General features: G+C 38.4%; 2 protein-coding genes across 9 annotated transcripts in view; one reads left to right on the top strand and one right to left on the bottom strand.

Annotated features, from left to right (window-relative positions):
• LOC101156489 (nuclear receptor coactivator 3) overlaps positions 1–4,234 on the bottom strand; it is a 36,582-nt gene extending 32,348 nt beyond the window's left edge. For both annotated transcript variants that reach the window (XM_020703450.2, XM_011475380.3), the window contains exon 1: positions 4,132–4,234. The gene's annotated coding sequence lies outside the window, so the exon portion shown is untranslated. The remainder of the gene's footprint in view (positions 1–4,131) is intronic.
• A 1,482-nt stretch (positions 4,235–5,716) lies between these two features.
• LOC101161629 (protein kinase C-binding protein 1) lies at positions 5,717–23,488 on the top strand. Of its 7 annotated transcripts, XM_011475369.3 has the most exons (22): positions 8,287–8,303; positions 9,093–9,202; positions 13,217–13,290; positions 14,107–14,249; positions 15,727–15,948; positions 16,088–16,201; positions 16,594–16,659; positions 16,870–16,962; positions 17,243–17,330; positions 17,568–17,623; positions 17,740–17,817; positions 17,893–18,008; positions 18,105–18,604; positions 18,885–18,986; positions 19,126–19,281; positions 20,313–20,837; positions 20,919–21,422; positions 21,497–21,690; positions 21,770–21,850; positions 21,924–22,002; positions 22,500–22,739; positions 22,851–23,488. In XM_011475369.3, exons 3-22 carry the CDS (start codon positions 13,266–13,268, stop codon positions 23,024–23,026), a joined length of 3,558 nt encoding a protein of 1,185 aa, XP_011473671.1. In that variant the 5' UTR covers positions 8,287–8,303; positions 9,093–9,202; positions 13,217–13,265; the 3' UTR covers positions 23,027–23,488. The 7 variants fall into 7 exon arrangements, with proteins under 7 accessions (XP_023810919.1, XP_011473673.1, XP_011473669.1 ...); XM_023955151.1 differs by lacking the exons at positions 8,287–8,303; positions 9,093–9,202 and adding an exon at positions 5,717–5,783; XM_011475371.3 differs by lacking the exon at positions 9,093–9,202 and having other exon boundaries at positions 8,189–8,303; positions 15,805–15,948.
• The last annotated feature ends 10 nt before the right edge of the window (positions 23,489–23,498 follow it).

The raw sequence follows: 23,498 nt of genomic DNA, 5'->3' as shown, positions 1-23,498 counted from the left end.
ATTTCTAAATAAAAATACTTTTATATTTATATGTTACTTACACCAGTTGGAATTTGTCATAATTCCCATCCAAAACAGTTACGTTAAATGTCATGCTACTACATTTCTCCTCATTATCAATCATTTGGTGTAACTTCAGAATCTGCCACCCCACAGCGACTTCTCCCAGGCTCATGAGAAAAAGTGATAAGTTAATGAATTATTGAGAGTGCAGGGGATGGCAGACAAAGAGTGAAAGCCATAGATCCCAGTCACTTCTGCATCCCATCTGCAGTCAAAGAATTCCTCCAAAGATTGATTCATTGTTAACGCAGCCTGACAGCCCGTGTGAGGGAACAAGAAAGTGCTAGATAAAAGAACAGAGAATGGGGGACAGGGGGCTCCATTTGCCAAGAATATAACCAGAAGTCGTTCACGGGACAGGTTCCCACAGTGGATAGCCTTCCACATGCAAAAATACCACTACCATTATCTGAATGATGGCATCAGACTGAAAATGAGGATAGGTAAGCTCAGCTTGGGTAGAAATGGCAGAAAACTGCCATCAGCATAATTTTCAAATAAATAAGTTCCATCTTTATACTATTTGTAGCTTCAGGGTCTCCTTTATACTGTACGTAAAAAAAAACTAAACAGTTTTACAACTTTTCATTGAAACATAAACAAGCGAAGTATTGAGTTGCTAGCAAGGATAGCTTCAGGAAAAAATGAGCTAAAACATGAGGTATCAATGGTTTCTCTGGAATGACTAACGAGTCCTCTTTGTTTTTCAACCTGATTGTGCTCTCCAAGAACATCTTACTACTTTTTTAAAGAGAGGGCACAGTCAGTGAGCACACTTTAAGTACTTTTAGACAAGGGCAGCTGTTCAGGTAAACAAGAATTAGCAAAAAGGTTCACACCTTTGTTTGGTTTACCTTACAAAAACTGCTCTGGCAACTGAAAATGAGCACCGATCAAACAGTTATTACACAATCTTAGTCACCAGACAATAACAAAATCTCAAATGCAGATCAAATTTTCAGAGTCAGAAAGGGCACTCACACCCAAAAGCAAACTGTGCTAAACTACAATTGGTCACCTGGTCCAGCTTGTCCTTTATTGATCTCACTTTGCTCATAATCTGGTCTGACCACAGGTGCCACTGTTTTACACACATCATACTGTAAATGGAGAATTATTGGCTACAAACATTTGCATTTCTTTTCTGATACATCATCCAGAACTGCTGTCTTGTCAGCAAACTACTGCATAATATGTCAGAATTTAAAGTGATGGGGTAGTGAGTAGTAAGGACTGTTCGTCCTTTTAGCCAGGACAAGCATTTAATGCCCAGGCTTAAAAAGAAAGGGTACCTCGCTCCCACAGGTCAAAAATAGGTGTGTAAGACACGTTTGGATTTAGGTTTACTTTGTTGTTTCCATGTCATTGTGAACAACTGACACAACATGCATAGGGTGTCATGTAACTGGTATCACAGACTTGCTGAATTACTGATTCTCTTGTAAATGCAATAGATCCAAATCTTCAACAGTTTGCCCAGTTGTGCCCAAGCATTCCATAAAAGCGATCACACCAGCCAAGCAAACTTTCATTTTGGGTCAAACTTGCGTGGGGGAGATACAAATTGCCTGGTGTGAGTAAGTAAGGAGATCAGAATTTCTGTTTCACTTTCTACACGACCTTTTACTGTAATTAAGGGGTCAGTCTTAGATTTGTAGGGTTCTGTTATGTTTGAACTCTCCAACCAAATTCACACCACTTTTCCTTACCACGGGGGACATGGGGTAACACATCTGTGCTTTAGTTTAGCCATTATTAGTAACAGTAACTTAAATTTAGTAAATGATATTTTTAAATAGAAAAAATGCAGGACTGGCACATGGGAAATCAGGGTTCAATCCCCCCAGGGTGCGTAATAAGCTTCATCCAATGTGGGTGCTTGGGCAAGACCCGTGCCAAAACACCTGTGCGAATCAGTGAAAGCTGATTCACAGTGGCCACCCCTGAAGTGATGTGCCAAAGAAAAACTCTTTAAGCTGAAAAGTCTGAATTTAAAATTGGATCTGGGTTTGGTTGAAAGCACAACATCACAACGCATGTTCTTATATTGGCACAACAAAACAGAATTAGCTCTTAAAACTAACCAAATAAGAGCCTGGAAAATGAAACAAACAAAACAAGGAATGGCATGGTTGAGATTTTGCTTTCAGTATCAAGATAACTGCTGTTCATTTGGCATTTACATTTATGATACAGTGATCCCTTGCTATAACGCGGTTTACTTTTCACGGTTTCGCTACTTCACGGATTTGCATCGTGCACTGTGTTCTGCATTCTGATTGGCTAAAAAGTCACTCCGCTACTTCTCTACCTGCGCGTCAATAACGTTGCAGTTTAATATGTACACGTACGTAAAACAGCTTGCCAAATTTAAATTACATACGTGCCAACTCTCTTGCAATTTCGAGTTTCTCTAAAGCCCATAGAAAAAGAGCGACAACAACTGCCTATCACTATGTTCTTCTCCCGAACAAACACAGCTGCACCGCGGGCTTCAAAAGAAGAAAACACTGCAGAGCGGAGTCAGGATGCAGCGGCTCAGTCTGAAGAGCAGTGAAATACACCTGAGTCACTACGTATTTGTCCGACTGTACTTTGTATTTTTTTCACAATCATTTTTAATTTACTCCCGTTTAATCCTATTACTCGGGTCGCGGTGGGCGGGGCTAATCTCAGCAATTTGAAGCCTTCTGTTCACATTGATGATTAAAATTATTATTTGACAGAACAGTACAGAAGTTATTTGTTAAAAAAAAACGTTTCTTAAGTACCTTGAGCCTGTAAAATTGTATGTTCTTCCTTTTCAATGTATAATAGAGTATTTAAAATTGTATAATAATAGTTTAAAAAAATAAAGGTTTCTACTTCACGGATTCTGCCTATCACGGGTTCTTTTTGGAACGTAACCCCCGCGAAAAACAAGGGTTTACTGTACTTTCATTTTTCTGGCATAGTATGACTGACTCAACTAGAACTGTAAAGAGTTTTGCTGTGGAATCATTTGAAAAGCACAGGCAGCACGAATTCTTCTTAAGAAAGGGTCTTATTCAATTCTCCCATGATAATATTGTTTCTTCTTTTTATTTATGTGGAAGAAAAAATCTACCTACTATCTACTCTATAAAATTATCGAGGAAGAACAGTAGAATGGAGAGACCACTGCAACCCCTTTCAAACCAGCATCTATGAATCAAGATGCTACAAGCTGAATGTTGTTCTCCTCCGTGGTTTCTGATCAAAGTACGTCACACAACAGGAAATAGCGTCAACGTTTAGGGGGAAAGTGAATTAAGCATCTTCATTGATGACGGAAAAGGGTTAGCTAAAATTATTTTAGTTGTTTTTTCAACTTATTTTTTGGTGGGTTGTCAAAAAATGTTTGTTTTTTAGTCATCCAAACTAAGTACACTACGGTTCGGCTAGATATTTCCCCCGCGCGTGCTGCATTCGAAAGCGTAAACGTTTATACATGTATAGTGTTTCTTTACAGGACAGTTAAAGGCGTTAGAGCTAACAGGACGGCTCCAGCAGTCACAGTTCAACTCTTCCAAGTGCAGGCCAGGTGGGAGTTTGTTCTGGTAAACGATTAAAAAAAAATACCATAGAAAATCTTTTTTAGTTTTGTTTTGTTTTTTCGTAACGAATCCACGTTACTTTGTGCCACAAAGCCTGGAATTTAAAAACACACTGATACAATACTGAGAATAAGAGCAGAGCTCCGGCACCACAACGAATCAGAGCCAGGATCTCGTAAACTTTGCGACTAGGAAATTGGAAACGCCAATAAATACAAACGAAAAACGAAAATAAAAACACATTATGAAGTTAATGTCAAAATGAGCTCGTGTTGTTATATATGACGATCCAATCCAAAGGCCGCTTAAACAATATTCAACAACAAATGTAGTGATTAGGGCTCCTTCTACGGTAGCTTAAAAAATACAGCAGCCTCCCTAGGAGGCGAAACACCAACTGCTTCTCTAACAAATATGCCCCTTCACACTTTCAAGGGGACCAGGATAAATGACTCATGCACGAAAGAATCGCAAAACATTTCTAAAAACTCACCGGCTTTGCTGCTTTCATTGACTACATCAGTTTCTTTTACACCTCTACAAACTCTCCGCCATCTTCGGCATTACTGTGTGTGTTTAAATGGGAAACACTCCCAGAGCGAAGGGAGCGGGAGGGAGCCAGCTTGAAGAAATGCAGACTTCTGGGTAATGTAGTCAATGTTGTTTGTCATGCGCACCAAACAAGCAGGCACATCTAAAAAAGGAACTACACCTACATCAATACCTCCAGGTTATATGATCAGTAATCACCGATATTAGAGAAATTGAAGCGTTCATTTGTAGACTACAAAGAACAGCTTTAATCAAACGTTTTGCTAAAAAGGCACACTTGTATTTTTTCAATTGTAAAGAAATTGCAAAAAGAAAGCTTAGTAAATTACTGTCTATTTACTAGGTTTTAACTATTTGCATTTTTACAGATGTGTCCGAAAACTTTGGAGAAAACACTTTCAGTTTCCTTTTACAGTATCTGATGGTTACCTGTTAAAAAAAGCTTTGAGAAACTATTTTCAACAATTATTACATGTGCAGCGCATTAATTATGTGGGATTTACCAACAAGGGAGTAAAATGTTATTTAGATCATCACTGACAAACGTTGGTAGACATTTTCTTCACACACTTTTTTGGACGTAATCTTTATAATTGATATTTCTATTTTGTTGTCTACATTTTGGTTAAAATTTTTTTTTACAGTTAAGCACAGACATTTTACTCTTATTTATAAACATTTCTTTAAAGTTCAATGAATTTCCCCCCCAAAAATCCCAATTATTTGATTTAAAATGGTTTTAAAATATATTGAAGCACATATTGGCAGATGAGTGAATAATTTAACTGCTTACTTTATCAACATCAACAACAAACATCTGAGGTGATTAGGTTTAAACTTGTTGCAAGGGTTTGTTAAAGTTTGTCATCTACAGTTTTGGCCTTTTTGCAGATTTTGCTTTGTGCAAGAGGCAAACACATGGACCCAAAAAAGGGCCCTTGGCCCTCTGTTTGTTCCCCCTTCCCCCACTAAACTTGGTAACCCCCCCAACAGACAGGGTTGGGCTCCCCCCACAGTAAGTGTGAGACACTTTATCCCATCCTCCCCCCAACCCAACCCCCTCTCCACTTTAAAAGCACAGGAGATAACAGTTTGAAAGGACAGGAGATAGCCCTATAATCATTAATGTTTTCAGATTGGTTTACCTGCAAGCAGCTAACACAGCATGCACGTCTTTGCATCAAAGCAGTCCCCCTCCCCCTTTTCTCAATGCATGAGATACAATGAGTTAAAAAAATCAACACCAAGTTTATAAAATCAGAATGTTGGGAGTAATAAATGAAACCATTATAATAATTAATATTTAATTTTTAAAAAATTGCTTTTGTTATTAAAATTTAGACTAATAACAAATGTCACTGTTACATAAAAAATAGTTTTCATGTTATATATTTTTTATAATAATAATTATCTTTTTTTTTTTTACATAAGTTTTGTCAACAAAAACAAAACAACGCATGGTCGGAATGTCCGGAGCTGTGTTCGGGCAGGACACATTTAACCAGCGCGCCATCTACAGACACTTCCGGCTCATTACCAGGCCAGGAAGGTTAGGAGTCACGTTGAGGTCAGCAGCATATTTGGTGTCAAAAGGTACAGTGATAGAAATGCGTTACACTTTGATAGTAGTGCTTCTGTACACTAAATGATTTAAATTAGTTAAGAAGGTCTTAATGAATGACTGATTTGACGGAGCTTTAGACGCAGAGCCCACACGTTAGCTTAAAAAAGCTAACCGGCAACCTGAGGCAACCTGAATTTAAATTTACGATGATAATCCATAAAAACAAAGTTTAGAATAGATAAAAGCTACATATTAATAAAAACACATTTATTAAATGACTAGCACAATGCTTAAAATGGAAGGTCCGAATTTTTATTAATAAAATTATATAAACAGAATTTAATTTCATTTTAAAATTTATTTAAAATCTAATTGTAGTTTGTTTAACAGATTATCATTGTAAAATGTTGTACTCATGGCAATGGCACTACTGTCTAATGAGTGCTATTGTGGGTACTATGTCAAATTTAATGAAAGTTTTGTGTTGACATCATGATCTAAAAGTTTTACTTGTCAAACATATTTTCATGATACAGAACATATGCCTACCTACATTTAATTTTTATTTCTCTCACTTAAAACACTTGGAAATGAAATCAAGTATTTAAATTAAAGATTACTAAAAAAACACACTCATAGGTTTATAAAACAGATATAAGCCATTGTTTCTGAAAGCGAATTTCTATTTTTTATAGTAAAATAAGTTCATAGAAATTCCAACAATATTAAAGTATGTTTAGCTAAACTTCTATCTCGACTCAGATGTTAGTGGATTTTAGAAAAAGCCCCTTAAAGAGAACCATTCTAATTAAAAATCACATTATTAGTGATATGTAACACTTTTCTTGTTGAGTTTTTCTCACGATTTCTAACCAAGATCGGTGTATTTCTTTATTCAAATAGTGATGGATCAGGAGCAGATAAACACCTGACGTTTGTAAAAGTTCAAACTTGATAATTGGATGGATCAAAGCTTCTCTTCTCTGCTCCATTCTGATGCATCCACTTGCAGACGAGTAGATCCAAGTTTTCCTTCTCTGAGCAGACTTCTAGCTTATTTAAATGGCTGGATATCTCCAATATTGCTCACAGCTTTTGGTTCTATTGTTTGCTTGGGGTTGTGAGCGGCTGTAAGATAGTGGAAGAACTTGTTAGCAAAGGAGTAACTGGAAATGATTGGCGGGCTACTTTCACGCCAACAGTCACTCAGAAGTGAATTTCTTAAGAGCGAACTCCTGCATCTCTGCAGAAAACTAAGTCCTAGAAAACGACACAGGTCATAGGATTGTGCCTCAAAACGGCATAATCATAATTAAAAGACCACTGGGAATGCTTTTACCCTCAAAAGAATGATTGGAGTGGAACTTTAAGACTTTTACTGTTAAAAAAAAATCCAAAGCAGAATTGTTTTATTGCTTTAGCATTTTACACATAAAACTAAGGTACACGTATTAATAAGTTATGATAAGTTATTAGCAAAGGCACACCACTGAATATTCTAATACTGTTTACAACTTGATGTAAGAATTGAGGTTTTCGGCTAAATTGGGCTCCCCTTCTTCAGCTTGTTATAAAAACCTATCTACCATTAAGTGCACTTTTAACATATCTCCACAAGAGGTCGCCATTGACCATCTTGTTCAAATTAATAAACCTGCCATCTTACAAGGGCCTGTAAATGCTTCACAACAGGCAAATATTATAAAATAAACGAGTAGTCTGGTTATTTTTATTTATAGAAATAGTCATAAATGACTTCCATCAAGCTAAATTTCAATATTCAATATGAAGATAGTTCAGTTTCTCAAACAATCCACTTCAAGAACCATGTCTTTCAGTAGTGCCTGACCCACATATGCATAAAATAACTGGTTTGAGGTAAGCAAAGGCTAGATTGACTACTAACATTTTTAAATAATGTGTCTTTTCATAGCTGAAGGACACATGTGGTGAACAAGCACCCGCTCAAAGAATCACATGACTCTTTTTTAAAACATTTTTTTTTTACTTTTAGCTCTGTACAAACTCTACAATTTGTACAAACACATGTGTACTTTTAAAGCACACTGGTGTATTTTAAAGCAGTTTTTTTTAGCTGCCCTTGAAGTTACAAACACAACTTGAGTCCCAGTTTTTGTAAATCAATTCCTTCTTCACAAAAGGCCAGCAGCTGCTATCTGTTCCAGCTGCGTCAAAGATGTCCTCTGTGGCATGTTTGTGCAACAGCAACAGTGTGCAGGCGTGTGTGCATGTGTGCACGTGTACAGGAGCTGAAGACTCAGGGGGATTTTTTGGTCCGAGTGCTGTGTTTTAGCTTGCAGGGCTAAACAAAAGACAAAGCAGCCAGGAAATGGCTCAGCCAATCAGCAATAGGCTTACATCTGCTCTGCATTTGTGGCCAGTCTCGGCTTTCCTTTTATCAGAACAGAGCAGTCAGACAGCTTGGAGTGTCGTGGCTGTGCTCTGAGCAGAGTGAGGGCTGGCAGTGCTGTCCTCCATGTTTTATTAAGCACTGACATATCACAGTTTTTAGCCATGCATCCACACAGGTAAGCCTTATTTTTTAATTTTTTTTCCACATATGCTGCTTTGCTAATAAGGCAAAAGCCACAGTTTGTAATCTGTGCCTGATTGGTGATACAAGTTTCTCTGACAGACTGGGGGAGGGGAAACATTTGTCACCCTACAGCACAGGGATAGAGCCTAGAGGAGGAAGGCCAGAGTATGTTCCTAGACAGAAAATCTTTGCCAAGCCTCTTTTTCATAACTAGGTGGCTCTCTGGCATACAAGGTTTTCACTGTGTGGTGACTGTACACACCTTTATTTTTACTGAGGTACAGAACAGCATTTTATGCCTGTGCCTGGCCTGACAGGGCCTTAAAGGGAGCTAGGCAGGGTGGTGTAGGTTGGGAAGAGAGCAGAGGGGAGTCCCCAGAGACGGAGAAACGACTGAACAGCAAGTTTAATTTAGGCCTCAAACTGGCTCCAGGAAACTCTTCTTCATTGTTTGCCATCAAACAAAGCAAAAATAAACCACAAGTCTTCAAGTTGGCTCCTTTTTTACATCAAGGACTGAAACCAATTTAAACAGATTATTATATATTCAAAAAGTACAGAAAGAAATTACTTTAAGGGAACCAAATCCTGATGGCTGCTCAATAGTTTTCGATTGCATGCAAAGTGAAGACGTTCAAGCAGCTTGTTTTTTATCACAGGGATTGAAGGAATTGTCAGAGCCAAACGGTGTGCACTGCCTCCCAGTGTTGTTCACTGCAGTCGAGTGTCAGCCATCTTTAGAAATATTCCCCCTTCTGTCTCTCTGCTCCAAACACATCAGCTGTGTGCGTGTAAAGAGTCACAGAAAACAAGAAGGGAAGGATTCCTCTGAAAAGACAGACACCTCATCACTTCCAGAGAACCCTAAAAACCTTTCATTCAGGCGAACAGGTTAGATTCATTACTGCTTGCACTTAATGTTATGTGTGATTTGTATTTATAGATTGATTTAGCTAGTTATTCCTAACACTAGTCTGCTTTAACTGAAGAAGTCTCCACAGTGTGACTGTTTACTGTGTTTGTAAAGTGTTTAGCTGGTGCTTTTAAACCTTTATTACACCTTAAGCTCGTTCTCGCTTTAAAATATATATATGTAAGAATCAACATAACATTTTCAATTTAAATAAAAACCAGAGACCAGATTGAAGATATTTAGAAGTGTATCAAGTAATTTAAAGAGATTTAAATGCTCACGTTTTTATGTAATAACTTTGTAATGGTTCATATTTCACTAGGATACCACACAGTGTCAGATTTGACTGTCCTGATCTTCTTCCATCGTGGATTTGAAAGACTTGAATCTGATTTTTTTTATCCTTCTGCAGATAAAAACAAGTTGAGGGAGACCAAACGATGTTAACAATGAGCTTCAGATGTACCGTATGCATGATTTGTGTTCTATAAGGTGAAATAAAATGTCATTACTTCATTACAAGGAAAGCTTAAGCTTTACAGTCAGTGGATGCCAGACAGATTTCTAGTCTGGTTTCGTCATCATGACACTTTGAGGTGGGCCGTATGGACATTTATAAAGGATTACAAGCATACGGTCCTCTGGCCTGTGACTTTTCTGGCTCCTCTTCTTGTTCCCTGTTTGGCCTGGTGCTACATGTCCTCTTGCTGAGACATATAAAGCACTGCATGTGGCCCTGTACAGACGATTTGCATGGTGCTGCGTGTATGAGGCATGTGTGCAGTGGAGAGAGAGGGGGAGTGAGCGAGTGTCTTCAAAATGGATGCCATGCTCTGCTGAGGGAATAGCGGGGGAGAGAATGTGATCCTCTCCCTGCCTGTCTTGCAGCTCTCTGCCTTCTACGTGAATGCACAGCCGCTTTATTTCAGCCTGAGAATTTAAGGGCACTTGCAGGTTGGATTTCTCCAGTGTTTTTGTGGTTGAAGCGAGGATCAGTCCTCTCTGCATTGCAGCACTATGGCTTAGAAAAGCGAGGAGAAGAAAGCCTGTGTTGCACACCAAGCTGAGCACCCAATCAGGTACCTCCATGTGGTGCCCAAGCCAATCGGCAGCTTCCAGAGGAGGTTAAAGATTGACAATTGCAGGAGAGAACAGCAAGGAGAGAAGGCCTTCTGGGAAACCTGGACCCATTTATTTTTTTTTTTACCTCATTGCCCAGCATCCAATAATTGATAAAGATAGAAGAATAGGCGGACAGATCTGTTAGTGAAAAAGGTATGCTGTTCATTTCCTTATTGAAGCCTGTGTGATTTAAAAATGTGGGTGTGGGCAAAGATGGATCAGTACATTTCAGTGGGCTGATTTCAATGTTCTGTGATGGTGCACTGAAATGGGATTTTGTGAGGATAGGCAGCATGGATTTTCTTCCTATTCTATTGTGTCTTGATGCTCTATTGGTTATCCTAGGAAGGAAAATATGTTGCTGAGGCAAACAGGTTACATGCATAGAGGAGCCAGCAAAGCCATTTCAGTGCGCTGCTGCTCTTTGTGACTGCAGTTGTGCTGCCTCTGTCACTCCATCCCTCAGTGCTGACAGATATGAGTGACGGATGTGTGGAATGACTGCACTAGGTGTTGAAATGTGGGCATTTTCTCCTTTGTTCCATGGAAATCGTGGTGCTGGGTTGTGTGATGGAAAGGAGAGGGGACTTGTGACAACTGTTAGTCATGTGAGCAGTTTGACCATCGCATCGTCAGATAATTCAGAGAAAGAGAAACAAACAAAACTTCAATGGAAAAACAAATCTAGGACCGGTACCTGATGATTGAAAAATAAAAAACAACTCTTTTTCAGGTAGACTTTTTGTTTTATACGCACTTCCGATACTGATGATGCCGTACATAGTAATTGTTTGTTTATTACAGTCTTAGGGTGCCTTACAGGATCGGTTGATTGTGACTCCTGTTGTTTGGCCTGGCCGTGTTTCCTATTTAGAAACCTGTGGGGCAGTGGATGAAGACGTCCACTGATCTGAACTGATTCTGGAATATACTGAGTTGCTGCTGTTCTTGTGCTGGCTAATATCTGCTGTACTCTGCAGCACGCCACACATTGACCTGACATTATTTAGTTTTTTTGTCTGATCAGAATTTGCTGGAATTGTGGAACTTGAGATTTGCAAAGAAACTGGAAAGACAGATGTGTTTGTTAGGGATTGGTTGATATAATGTTTTCCAGCTGATACTGATAACCAATTTTTCCCCTAAAACTGTGGCTGATAGTCAAAATTTGCCAATACTGATACTTAAGCGTCTACAGTAACTTAAAGTTTAGATTTCCTTTTTGTTTCTTTATAGGAAATGCACAACTTTTCTTTTACTGGACACTCACATTGTCCCTTTTAACATACAAGTTAACAAGTTTCACTTTAAAACTTTCATATAAATATACTGGAAGCATTCAGACCATTTATTAAATTAATATTGGACATAACTGTAAACCATAAGCTCATGCATCTATTAGGAACAACATGTATCTCTGTCAAAAATAACATTTACCTGAAAACAGTCAATTACTGACTATCACTGGAAACAGAAGCTATTAGGCACAGGTATACATTTCAGAAACAAAGTGTGTCTGAAAACAGTCAGAAGAATATTGGTAGATTTTTTAATAATGGACAGATATCGATTACCTCTAACTATGCAAATATCGTCTGATACGGATACTGGCACCAAAATATCCCCCATCCCTAGCCTTTGTGCTAGCTTATGTGATAACCATGGAGAGGTCTTTGTGCTCTGGCTTGTTTATGTTTATGCTAACAATGTTAAGCTAATGTATTATAAAGAATATTGTTTTAACACAGTTGAAAAAAAATAAAACCTGGTTTCAACAGAAGGATTCAGTTTGGTGTGATTCACTTTAGTTCCGTTAAAAAATGTGACGGGCTGAAACAGAAGTAGTGACTCGGCTCATGCCGTCACCATCAGATGTTGGGGTTTTGTCCTGGTAGTTGTCAGCTGTGTGATGTGTTTGACTTTCCCACAGGAAAGTGTAACAGTGTTTTTAAACTGTTCCTTTTTTTCTACTTAGTGCTAAAAGTAATAACAAGTTTGAGTCCTTTCCTCGATGTATTTAAAGATTTGGTATTTGATTTTTGTTACAATTCCTGATTTAGTTAATGAAAAAGATTTTTAAGCTCCACCTTAAAGGGCTGGGTCTCTAGCAGAAGAGTGCCAAAGAAATATGACAATACACCTGACAATATGACAATAAAATAAAGATTTACCAAGCAAGGAAAAATGTGAGCATTTGCAGCATAATTTGGTTGAGTTAATGCAAATAGCATTAAAAAAACTAGATCTGTAAGGTTGAGCGGGGAAGCATTTCAGGAATTACTTTGAACCATTTTATACAACAACAATCCTTGATGTGCAAATTTAGGTTAGACCTTTCTGTCTTAGGATTGTCTATTCTGAAATGTATGGACATCTCTTGAAAACATTTAGTTTTGAAGGTAGCATTGCTTTCCTTGCTTACAATGTCAACTGTACATTTCTGTAATAATATTGCTTCTGGCAATCATACTTGTAGAAGTTGATTTATTATCAGACAATAATCTGCCATTGAGAAAGAAACATGGATGTACCCTTTTATTTAGCTCCTAATGGTACTGATTTTTATTCCCCTTAAGATAATCTGAACAATAATTGATTTGATCGTGGTGCAAGATAAAATGCAAAAAATGCAACGTAGCTTTAGAAGATTTATATTTTTACACATGAAATTTCTGATTTTAAGTCCTAGAAAATAAAGTTTTCTCAAATCATCACTTATTTCAAATTATTTGGTAAAAGAACACGTTTAAAATAGAAATAATCTTCAAATGAGATTATGAGCTTTGAAAGCACTCCCTTTAATTTTTTCAAATTATGCTTTTGACATCTTTAAAATGGCTTATGTGATGACCATGCTCTTTTTATGACAGTGTGTCAGATCAGGAAGGAAAAACCGAAAAACAAACTGTAACAGAAGAAATGGAGATTTCAACAAGATCCAAAGGTAGGAAAATATGACTCTCAGTTCTTATTCCATTTTTAACTTGCATCCATAAGAATAAATACATTGTAAAATACAACCAATTTTCATAAAATTTAGTTTCTTCTTGCTCATATTCTTTTAGGTTTCAGTTATTGTTATATTTCATTTATTTGGTTTTTATTACAAATATATTTTCAGTACACATGGTTGTTCTTCACAAATGTATGTTCCTAATAGATAAATGTTCTTTACAAATACTCGTTCTTTACAAATTCACCTTTTCCCAAAATAAACGTTCTTTACAAATTAACGTTCTTTACAGATCCATTCAAAACCAAGTTTGTATTTTAACTTTACAAACTTTACAAATGGATGTTCTTTAGGCAAAAAATACACTTTACAAACTGTTATTCTTTACAAATGCATGATCTTTAAAAATACACATTCTTTACAAATATGTTTTTTCTGTTGTTTTTTTTTTTACAGATACACATTCTTTATAAATACATCTAACTTACAAACCCTTTATTCAAATACATGTTTTTTTTTTTTTACAAATGATCTTTCTAGATGATAATTGGATATATGAACTGTACTAATACACATTCTTTACAAATACACATCATTTGCAAATGGATGCACTGTAAAAATGCATGTTTCAAACCAATGTTTTTGGCTCTGAATACTAAATATTAGAAAATATAAATGATCAAGGACACACGGCCAAATTTTTTTTTTTTTCGTGGATATGAATGTGATGTTTGAAGACTTTAGTTGTTTTAGGCTCTCAGTTGCTCTATTTGGTTTGTTTAAACTTTGATGTTTACTCCATTTTAGATCCTGGGCCATCAGAACGGATGTCCCAAAAACGGAAGATACCCAGTCCCTCTCACTCTTCCAACGGCCATTCTTCTACTGAAACCTCACCGTCCCCAGTAAAAAAGAAGAAAAAGCCAGGTGCTGTCAGCAGTAAAGATCAGGTAATGCTTGTGCAAATGCTAGCAACTTGACTTAAAAAAATGACTTTTTCTTTTCTTTGGAGCTGAACCCTGTAGTATAAATTAGTATTTATAAACCTACTCCAATACATTTGCATCAGGAAGGACACTCTTTTTGGATAAGCGTTCTCCAAGCCTTTTGCCTATTCACTAAGTCATCATTTCACATGTACAGTAGAGAAACATTTGTTTCTTTTGCCTTTTTGCCTACAGAGTGAATATAAAGACTGATGACAGAAGACTTTTAACTGTGTAGTAGGTCTGAAGTTCTGTCTTTGAGTCCTGTTCTAGGAGATTTATCAGAACAGAGCCCTTCTTCTACTCATTTGTTCCAAATGGTTTTTGCCTCTTTATTAGGCATATTCTCATGTTACTACTTAAAATATATAGAGTGCTGCATAGAGTTGTTATGATTACCTTTTTCATGTTGTATCAATAAGTTAAAATGTGTTAATCATTCTTAGTTCACAAATGCTGTTCCTCACACATCTGGATACATTTAGGTAAAAAAAGTCACAGCTGGACAGTCCTGACTGACTTGAGTTAGACCAAGTAGCTTAGCAGGTAAAATTAGGTTGATATTGTAAAGCCGAAACGTAGCTGTACCTGTAATTAGACACTTTGTTCCCTGCTATTAATGACCAAATTCATCTTTTGTAGCTTAAAGACCCACTCTGATCATCTTTTGATCTATTTCAAAAGCAAACTGTCTCTTTCAAGGACATAGTTACTACAGAGCGGCAATAGTTCATCAGAAATCCACCTCTGAGTTGTGGGCGGGAAACGTTTGTGCCCTCTTTCCCCTCACACTCCCAACCTAATGTGGGCAATACTGACGCTATCCAGTTTTGAGCCAGATGCTAGCTCAAACGAGGAAAACGAAGACATACATGAACCTATTGGTCTAAAAGTGGATGCATTGGAATGGAGCAGAGCAGGGAGCTAGCATGTTTCCTTTATAACAAATAAAAGCTTATCCAGACAGCATTTTTTCGTCTGCTCCTGATTCACAATGATTTGAATAAAGAAATACTCAGAAAATGCAATTCTGAGCTTAAATTTTTCATCATGAGAAAAGTTCCACATGTTAACACCAAAATCACAATTTTTATCGGGTCAGTGTTTAGGAGGGGGGGAGGACACTACTTACACTAGTTTTTTGGAGACTGGAACTGTGGGACCTTCTGGTCATCAGGGATGACTTTTGTGCTTTTGTATGCAGTTGATTATTTTTGTACCGGTACTTAATAGTCAGTAATGGCTTGTATAAATCATTGAATCTTGTACATGACAGTCAATATATATGAATATTAGATGTGACTTTTGATAGCAGTGGATCAGAGAGTAGTCTTTGTCTGTGCTAGTGAGTGGTAGTCTGTTGTTTGTTGACTCATGCTTGTATGTACTTGGCCTGATTTTGACCTTCCCCAACTTTGTGTTTCTTTTGCCTGCATTCCAGTCAGAACTAAGACATGGTCCATTTTACTATGTGAAGCAGCCAGCACTCACCACAGACCCTGTTGATGTTGTACCGCAGGACGGCAGGAATGACTTTTACTGCTGGCTGTGCCACCGAGAGGGCCAGGTGCTCTGCTGTGAGCTCTGCCCCAGGGTGTACCACGCCAAGTGTCTCAAACTACCATCAGAGCCCGAAGGCGATTGGTTCTGTCCAGAATGTGAGGTACTTATTCTGGAATGGGAATAGATTTTTGGTGTTGCGTGAGAAGACAAACACGAGAGAAAAACGTGTGAAGATGTAGAGCCTTTGTGGGCTTTGGTGGGATACGATGATGGTTTCATTTTCTTCTGTTGTCTTTCAGAAAATAACAGTTGCAGAGTGCATTGAAACTCAGAGCAAGGCTATGATGATGTTAACTATAGATCAGCTTTCTTATCTGCTCAAGTTCGCCCTGCAGAAGATGAAACAGCCAGGTGTAAGTATTTTGCACTGAGTGTCTTTTAGGGGTTTCAACTGCTGTTGTGTTGTTCAGTCAAATGTTGTTGTTTTTTTGTTTTTTTGAGATGGGGCCCTGTGACTATGCTCGTTTTATTTTCTTATCCAGTTGTTCATTTACACGTGTTAAAGGCATGCATTCTCTGCTGGATTGTCCTTTTTTTTGTGGCTTATTCACAAAAGCAGTTCTGCACCTCTAAACTCACCTCAGTCCAGCATGACCTCTTAATAATTTGCATGTGGCGACAATTAAAAACACAACTAACAATCACCTAAGTTGTATTACAAATGGGCCTTTCTTGACTGGAAACCATGCAAATAAACCTGCTAGCTGGTGGTGAGGATACAGCTGCCCCTCTCACTCTCTTTCAGGATCATCCCCGCTTGCCATCTCGCTCCCCACATGCCGCCTCCACGCAGAGAAAGACTTTTAATTGGGTAATCAATTACATCACTAACAAGTCCCCATCATGATTTTTTTCCTTCAGTGTTCCTTTTTTCCCCCCTCTTTTTATGTCTGAAGCAGCTTTTGGTAGTTTGGTGGATGCATGTTGGTGTTCAGTTGGGGGGGAGGGCCGACTGTTTTGTGACTTCATCCTCAAAGATTTTTTTCTTCTTGCTCTGCTTTCTCTTTACTCGATTTTACAGACTGAGCCCTTTCAAAAACCAGTGTCTCTTGAACAGCATCCTGATTATGCAGAGTACATTTTTCATCCTATGGACCTCTGCACACTTGAGAAAGTAAGATGACACTCGGCAGAAGCTCTCTCTTTACAACTTTAACAGTTATTTTCTCATAAAAGTAAAACAAAAATTTTGTCCGAATTGTAAAAACATGGCAATGAAATAAGCACTGTTCCGTAATTTCCTTTTTTACCAACAAAATTTTCAAAGTATAAATACATTTTTGTTCTCTGCTTTTACTATTTTCTTAAAGATTTTTGTTTAAAAAGGCAAAAAATTTTAAAGACTTTTATAGTTGTTGAAGTGGTTAAGAATTTCTTTTTTGTTTGCATAACAGAATATCAAAAAGAAAATGTATGGCTGCACAGAGGCCTTTTTAGCAGACGTCAAGTGGATTTTGCACAACTGTATAATATACAATGGAGGTATGTTATTTATTTATTTATTTTTAATCTTTTATCAGAATTTTGACTCATTTTAGATCATTAATACAGTTTTAAAGAACCTTTAAAGTCATGTGTGGAGAATTTCACCTTTATCCAATTTTTAAATTAAACCAGCTCTTGAAATGACAACTAATAATTTAAGATGATGTATTGGTCCATTTAAAATTTTGTTGAGTATAAGTATGAATTGTTAAATGGAAGTCTGTCTATTTTCAGGCAATCACAAGCTCACAGCTACAGCAAAAGTAATTGTAAAGATCTGTGAACATGAGGTAAAGTTGCCGTTTAGTTTAGAGTTTCTCTTAAAATTCTTGCATCTAATATAACATTGGACCTGCAGCCGAAGCTCTTTTAATTGTTTTTTTATTTGTTTGTTTTGTTTTTGTAGATGAATGAAATTGAAGTCTGTCCTGAGTGTTACCTGTCTGCCTGCCAAAAGAGGGACAATTGGTTCTGTGAGCCTTGTGTAAGAACACTTACATTTTTTTTCTTAAAACCTTAAATGAATGTACCTACATAAAGATAATATTTATGTCTACAGAGCAACCCACACCCTCTAGTGTGGGCTAAACTGAAAGGATTTCCATTTTGGCCCGCCAAAGCGCTGCGGGACAAAGATGGACAGGTGGACGCTCGCTTCTTTGGTCAGCATGACAGGTATCAGCCCTTTGTACCTATTTCGATAGGCTTCAACATGCAGTTCAGACTTTGTTGTTAGGCTCACACCAGGATGTTGTCAATCTTTATCTTCAGGGCTTGGGTTCCTTTAAACAACTGCTACCTCATGTCTAAAGAGATTCCCTTCTCTGTGAAGAAGACTAAAAGCATCTTCAACAGTGCCATGCAGGAGATGGAGGTCTATGTAGAGAACATGAGAAAGAAGTTCGGAGTGTTCAATTACGCCCCTTTTCGGACGTCTTATACTCCCGATAATAACTTCCAAATGCTTCTTGACCCGTCCAATCCTTCATCAAATCCCATCAAACCAGAAAAACAGGAGAAGATTAAGTTGAGCTTTGACATGACCGTATCACCCAAGATCTCGTTGACTAGGACTGTGTTATCTGGAGCTGGGGGGGCGGGGAACACAGCAGGGCGCCAGCCGCCTGTCAGTGACGTGCCTTGCTCCCCTGTGAGCACCAACTCCTCTGCCCATACAGGCTCTGACGGTGAACAGGAAGCAGCAGACAAGTCTCAAGCAAAGGCAACAGCCGGCCAATGCAGCACAGAAGAGGAGTCCATGGACTGCACGGGTACTCGCAGAGATGGATCTGAACGTCGTCGGGGCTGAAGCTCCTTCATAGGAATTAAAGAGGCCAATCTTTATCTTCTGTAGCATATAAAAGCAGAAAGTAGTATTTCATGTGTAAAATATTAAAGTATTCTTTGAGAAGTGAAAGAAGGATTATTTTAAGTTGACAAATACATTTTCTTCCGTCTGCTAAAATAAAATATGAAATTCTCATGTAAAGTGGAAAAGTTGGAGTGTATAATATTGGTTTTTATCTGCTCATCTTCATCTTGCTCCTGCAGGGAACTCTCTGGACAGCCCTAAAACGATGAACTCCCAAGCTCCTGGCATCACAAAGCAGGAGAGGCCACCACAGACAGGAAGCATTCTGAACCTTAATCTAGGTGACACTCTCACTTTTATGTCCTCATTTCCAGGGGAAATGTGTAACAATGAACATGTAGAGATCTTACAAAGAATCCATTGGTTGAATTTTTTTTTGTTTGTTTGTTGCTAAACTGTCACATTTTTGTGTCATTTCAGATCGAAGTAAAGCAGAAATGGATTTGAAGGAGCTCAGTGAAACAGTCCAGCAGAAACAAGGAGCGACAGTAGCTCTCACCTCGCCCAAGAGACAAATTAAGAGCCGTTTCCAGCTAAACTTAGACAAAACCATTGAGAGCTGTAAGGCTCAGTTGGGTTAGTATACATGTCAGAAAAGTTATTACAACTACTTATAAAATTTGCAGTGCGCATTCACTTTATTTACCTTTGCAATTCTAAGGGGCCCCTGTTTTTGCTTTTCAAAAACAGGCCTCTTAGAAAAAAGTAAAATATTCTTACCCCATTGGCAGATTTGCTTTAAAGTCCCACTCCAATCATCTCTTGATCTATTTTAAATTATGGCATTTTTAGCCAAAATAAAAAAAAACTGGGTCCTTTTCTAGGACATAGTTTCTGCAGAGCGGCAGGAAGGAGTTCATTAGAAATTCCCCTTTGAGTTGTTAGCGGGACTTTTGGCATGGAAGTAAGCCTGCGCTCATTTCCCATGACCCCTTTGTTTACACTCTCTCCTGCTGGCTTACAGCCCCTCACAACCTAACCTAACATTACCGGTGCAACTAAAATGGCGAGCAAAAATTGGAATTATCCAGTAGTACATTTTTGAGTCAGATGGCAGCTCGGGCAAGGAAATCAAAGACATTAATGGATCTTTTTGTCTGCAAGTAGATTTACTGGAATGGAGCGGAGCAGGGAGCTCGTGGCCTGATGATTGTAGTTTGTACTTATCAACAAGAGGCTTTTTAAACAGCATTTTTTCATCTCCTCTTGATTCACAACCATTTGAATAAAGAAATTCTCAAAAACGCAGTTTATAGCTTAATGGTCTTTATATATGTCCTCCAACATGAGAAAAATGCTAAATGAACATGTTAAGAACACCATTTTCATTGGAGTGGGTCTTTAAATAAGCAAAAAAATCTGACCACGGGGTCAGAAAATTCTTTTACCAAGAATCTGTATTTTAAGAAAAGATTGTAGTCACTTAGACATGTTTTCTCAAACTATGATTATCTTGCTATTGAAAAACTTTCCTGATAAAAGTATTTTTCTTGCAAGACAGAAAATGTCAATTTTTCTTGAAACTAAACTTTTTACTTTCTTGAAATTTGGTTTTCACAGTGTACTGTGTTGGGACTTGATTCTGTGTGTTGTTTTTTTTTGTTTAGGAATTGATGAGATTTCTGTCGATGCTTACAAAGGAGTTGAGCATAGTGACTCGGAAGACACTGATAAATCTGACTCTAGTGAGAGTGATTCTGCCAGCGATGAGGAGCAAAATACGAAGGGTGACCAGGACACAGCGAACGATAAGGAGCCCCAGAAAGAACCAACTAAGGTTAAAGTAAAGGACAAGCCTTCTGAAAATCAAGAGGAGAGTAAAACCGATTCGCTCCCGTCAAATGAGCCTGCAGGAGAGGATTCCAATGCAGTAACTTCTGATGCTCCAACTAACAAGAAAACGAGTTCTTTTTTAAAAAAAGAGAGCCAAGAGAAGCCCAAAATAGCACAAGAGTTGCCTGTTCCCAAAGAGAAGTCTCAGGTGCAACATGAGACAAACCATGCCGTTCGGGGGGAGGACTCTGACTCAGAGAGGGAGCTTGTTATTGACCTAGGAGAGGAGCAGGGTGGCAAGGAGAGGAAGAGGCGCAAAAAAGAAAGCACCAATAATAAAGAGTCAGTTAAAACCGAAGGTGAGACTTATTTGTTGTACAGTGAAAGTGGATTCTTTCTTTTTTTGTAATTTACAAAACTGATAAATGTATTTTCTTTAGGTAAAGTTGTGAATTCTTTAGCTCAGCCATCTCAGAACAGCCCAGCTCCTTCTACACCCTCCACTGCATCCACCCAATCCCCTATGGCCATCTCTGTCACCATGGTCTCCTTTACTGCTCCCTCCACAACAACAATTAGCCTAGCGCCCATGTCCAGCTCTAGCACTACAACGTCATCTTCCTCCTCACCCACTACCACGCCAGCTTTGAAGAAGCAGCGCCCTCTGCTGCCCAGAGAGACGGTCCCAGTGGTTCAGAGAGCAGTTGTGTGGAATCCCACAGCAAAGTTTCAGACCTCCTCACAGAAGTGGCACATGCAGAAGGTGCAGAATCAGCAGCAAAACCAACAGCCTGCTGCAGCCACACCCATGCAAGCATCGTCTCCGAGACAGGGTCAAGCTCAAGTGCAGCAAGCAGCTGGAAATAGCTCCACTGCCGTCCCTTCATCCTCAGCACAGCAGTCTTCACAAAGCACACGCTATCACACCAGACAGGCAGTTAAGGGTACGGAGGAGGGTTTTGTCAGTCTTCTTTACATCTACCTGCTTTTTTTATAATGCTGGTGTTTCTGACTCTAGCTGTTCAACAAAAAGACACTCCACTCACCACGTCCTCTTCAGCTGTCACCCTGGTGTCCAGCAGCCCAGCATCTGTTGCTGTGATGTCAGCATCAAGTTTAGGCACATCTGCAACACCGTCACTGACCACGGACCTGTATGTCCCCACTACCTCAGCTGATGTGGCTGCAGACATTGCCAAGTACACAAATAAAGTTGGTAGAAATTTCTTCCAACACTTATATTGTTTTTATCTGATCTCTGGCAGAAAACGATGTTTCTCACTCCTTTCAGATAATGGATGCCATTAAAGGAACAATGACTGAACTCTACAGTGATCTCTCTAAGAATACTTCAGGGAACACATTAGCAGAAGTGGGTGAAGAGTTTTTGTCCCTTGCACAGACTTTTATTTTACAGTCTCATGTTGTTGTTTTTTTTACTACAGATAAAACGGTTGAGGATTGAAATAGAAAAATTACAATGGTTGCATCAACAAGAGCTGTCGGAAATGAAGCACAATCTGGGTGAGAACCTTAATAGTCTGATATCCAACAGTCACCTTTTCTTCTTTGGCTTTTGGCTGTTCAATTTAACCTCTTGAGACCTGGATTCCACATACAAGGACATCACAGTGTGGGTTTTATTATCACTGTAGTTATTTCTGATTATCCTCTGACTATGAAAAAAAAAAAGATTTATCAAACAAGAGCTCAGGTCTCAAGAGGTTAAGGGTCATCACAGCAAATCACCCACCACCTCCTAACCCTATCCTCTGCATTCTCTTTGCTTACACCAACCATCCTCAATTCTTTCTTCATTACATCTACAAACCTAGTTTTTGCTCTTCCTTCCTTGTAGTTTGACCATCAGCATCCTTTTATCAACATATTTATTTTCCACTAATCATGTTCAAATCTTGCTTTCCTGACTTTATCTTCAAAACATCATATATACGTTGTTCCTCTGCTGTGTTTAAGTCAAGTTTTCAACTTTTTGGAAAATGTGTTGTTCTCCAACCTAGAGCTGACAATGGCAGAGATGAGGCAGAGTCTGGAGCAGGAGCGTGAGAGGTTGGTGAACGAGGTGAAGAAACAGATGGAGGTGGAGAAGCAGCAAGCTACGGATGAGACAAAAAAGAAGCAGTGGTGCGCCAACTGTAGGAAGGAGGCCATCTTCTACTGCTGCTGGAACACCAGCTACTGCGATTATCCCTGCCAACAAGCCCACTGGCCAGAACACATGAAGTCCTGCACTCAGTCAGGTACAAGCACACATTAGGATCTGATGGCATCTAAAATAAAGCTTCATCTGGAAAAGTTTTCACATGTTCAGAGATTTAAAGTACTTTTATCTACTGTTTGTCTGCTTGCAGCAACTGCCCCACAGCAAGAACCCGAGACTGAGTCTTCAACAGACCCCCCAAACAAAGGTTTAGGGCAGACTAGTGGTGCCTCAAACCCTCTAAAAGATACACCTGTGTCTGGGCCTGTGGACAAGGACAGTGACATGGAGAAGAGCACTGACAGTATTGCTGTAACTTTGTCATAGTACACTTGAACATGTAAACCTACATATTCATTTTTTTAAATGTATTTATAGCTACGTTTTTTTATGTTCTTATGAATTGTTTTGTTAGGCCTGTTTCTTAATTTACGATAATTTGTATGCATCATTTTCTTCTGCATTGAGACCTTGCATCCTGTTCCCAATGTACAGTATTCTTAAAAATGCCTGACATCAGGCAGTAAAAACTGCTAGGGAGCAGTATGTACACAGAGATCAATCAGCAGGAAGAATGTAAGCATGCATGGGTGTCAAATACACTAACACAGTTCTGTAAAAGTTATAAAACGATCAAAAATATTAATGGACCAACTTAAATGTAGGTTAGAGGATGTTTAATGGAAATATCTGTAAATCACTTATTTTGTATTATTTGTTAAGGTATTTGTTCTTGTATTGTTGCCTGATATTTACTGAAAAGAAATTATAAATTCAATTTAAACATTAGTCTTGTTTT

This window comes from Oryzias latipes, chromosome 5 (genome assembly GCF_002234675.1).
Source record: "Oryzias latipes chromosome 5, ASM223467v1".
In the NCBI taxonomy this organism is placed as follows: domain Eukaryota; kingdom Metazoa; phylum Chordata; class Actinopteri; order Beloniformes; family Adrianichthyidae; genus Oryzias; species Oryzias latipes.
This window is presented reverse-complemented; position numbering and strand designations above follow the sequence as displayed.

Excerpts from the sequence above, each read along its gene's own strand:
- LOC101161629 (XM_011475367.3), top strand. Across the intron at positions 21,691-21,769 it reads TTGCCAAGTACACAAATAAA|ATAATGGATGCCATTAAAGG; the intron begins GTTGGTAGAAAT and ends CACTCCTTTCAG. Across the intron at positions 22,740-22,850 it reads GAAGTCCTGCACTCAGTCAG|CAACTGCCCCACAGCAAGAA; the intron begins GTACAAGCACAC and ends GTCTGCTTGCAG.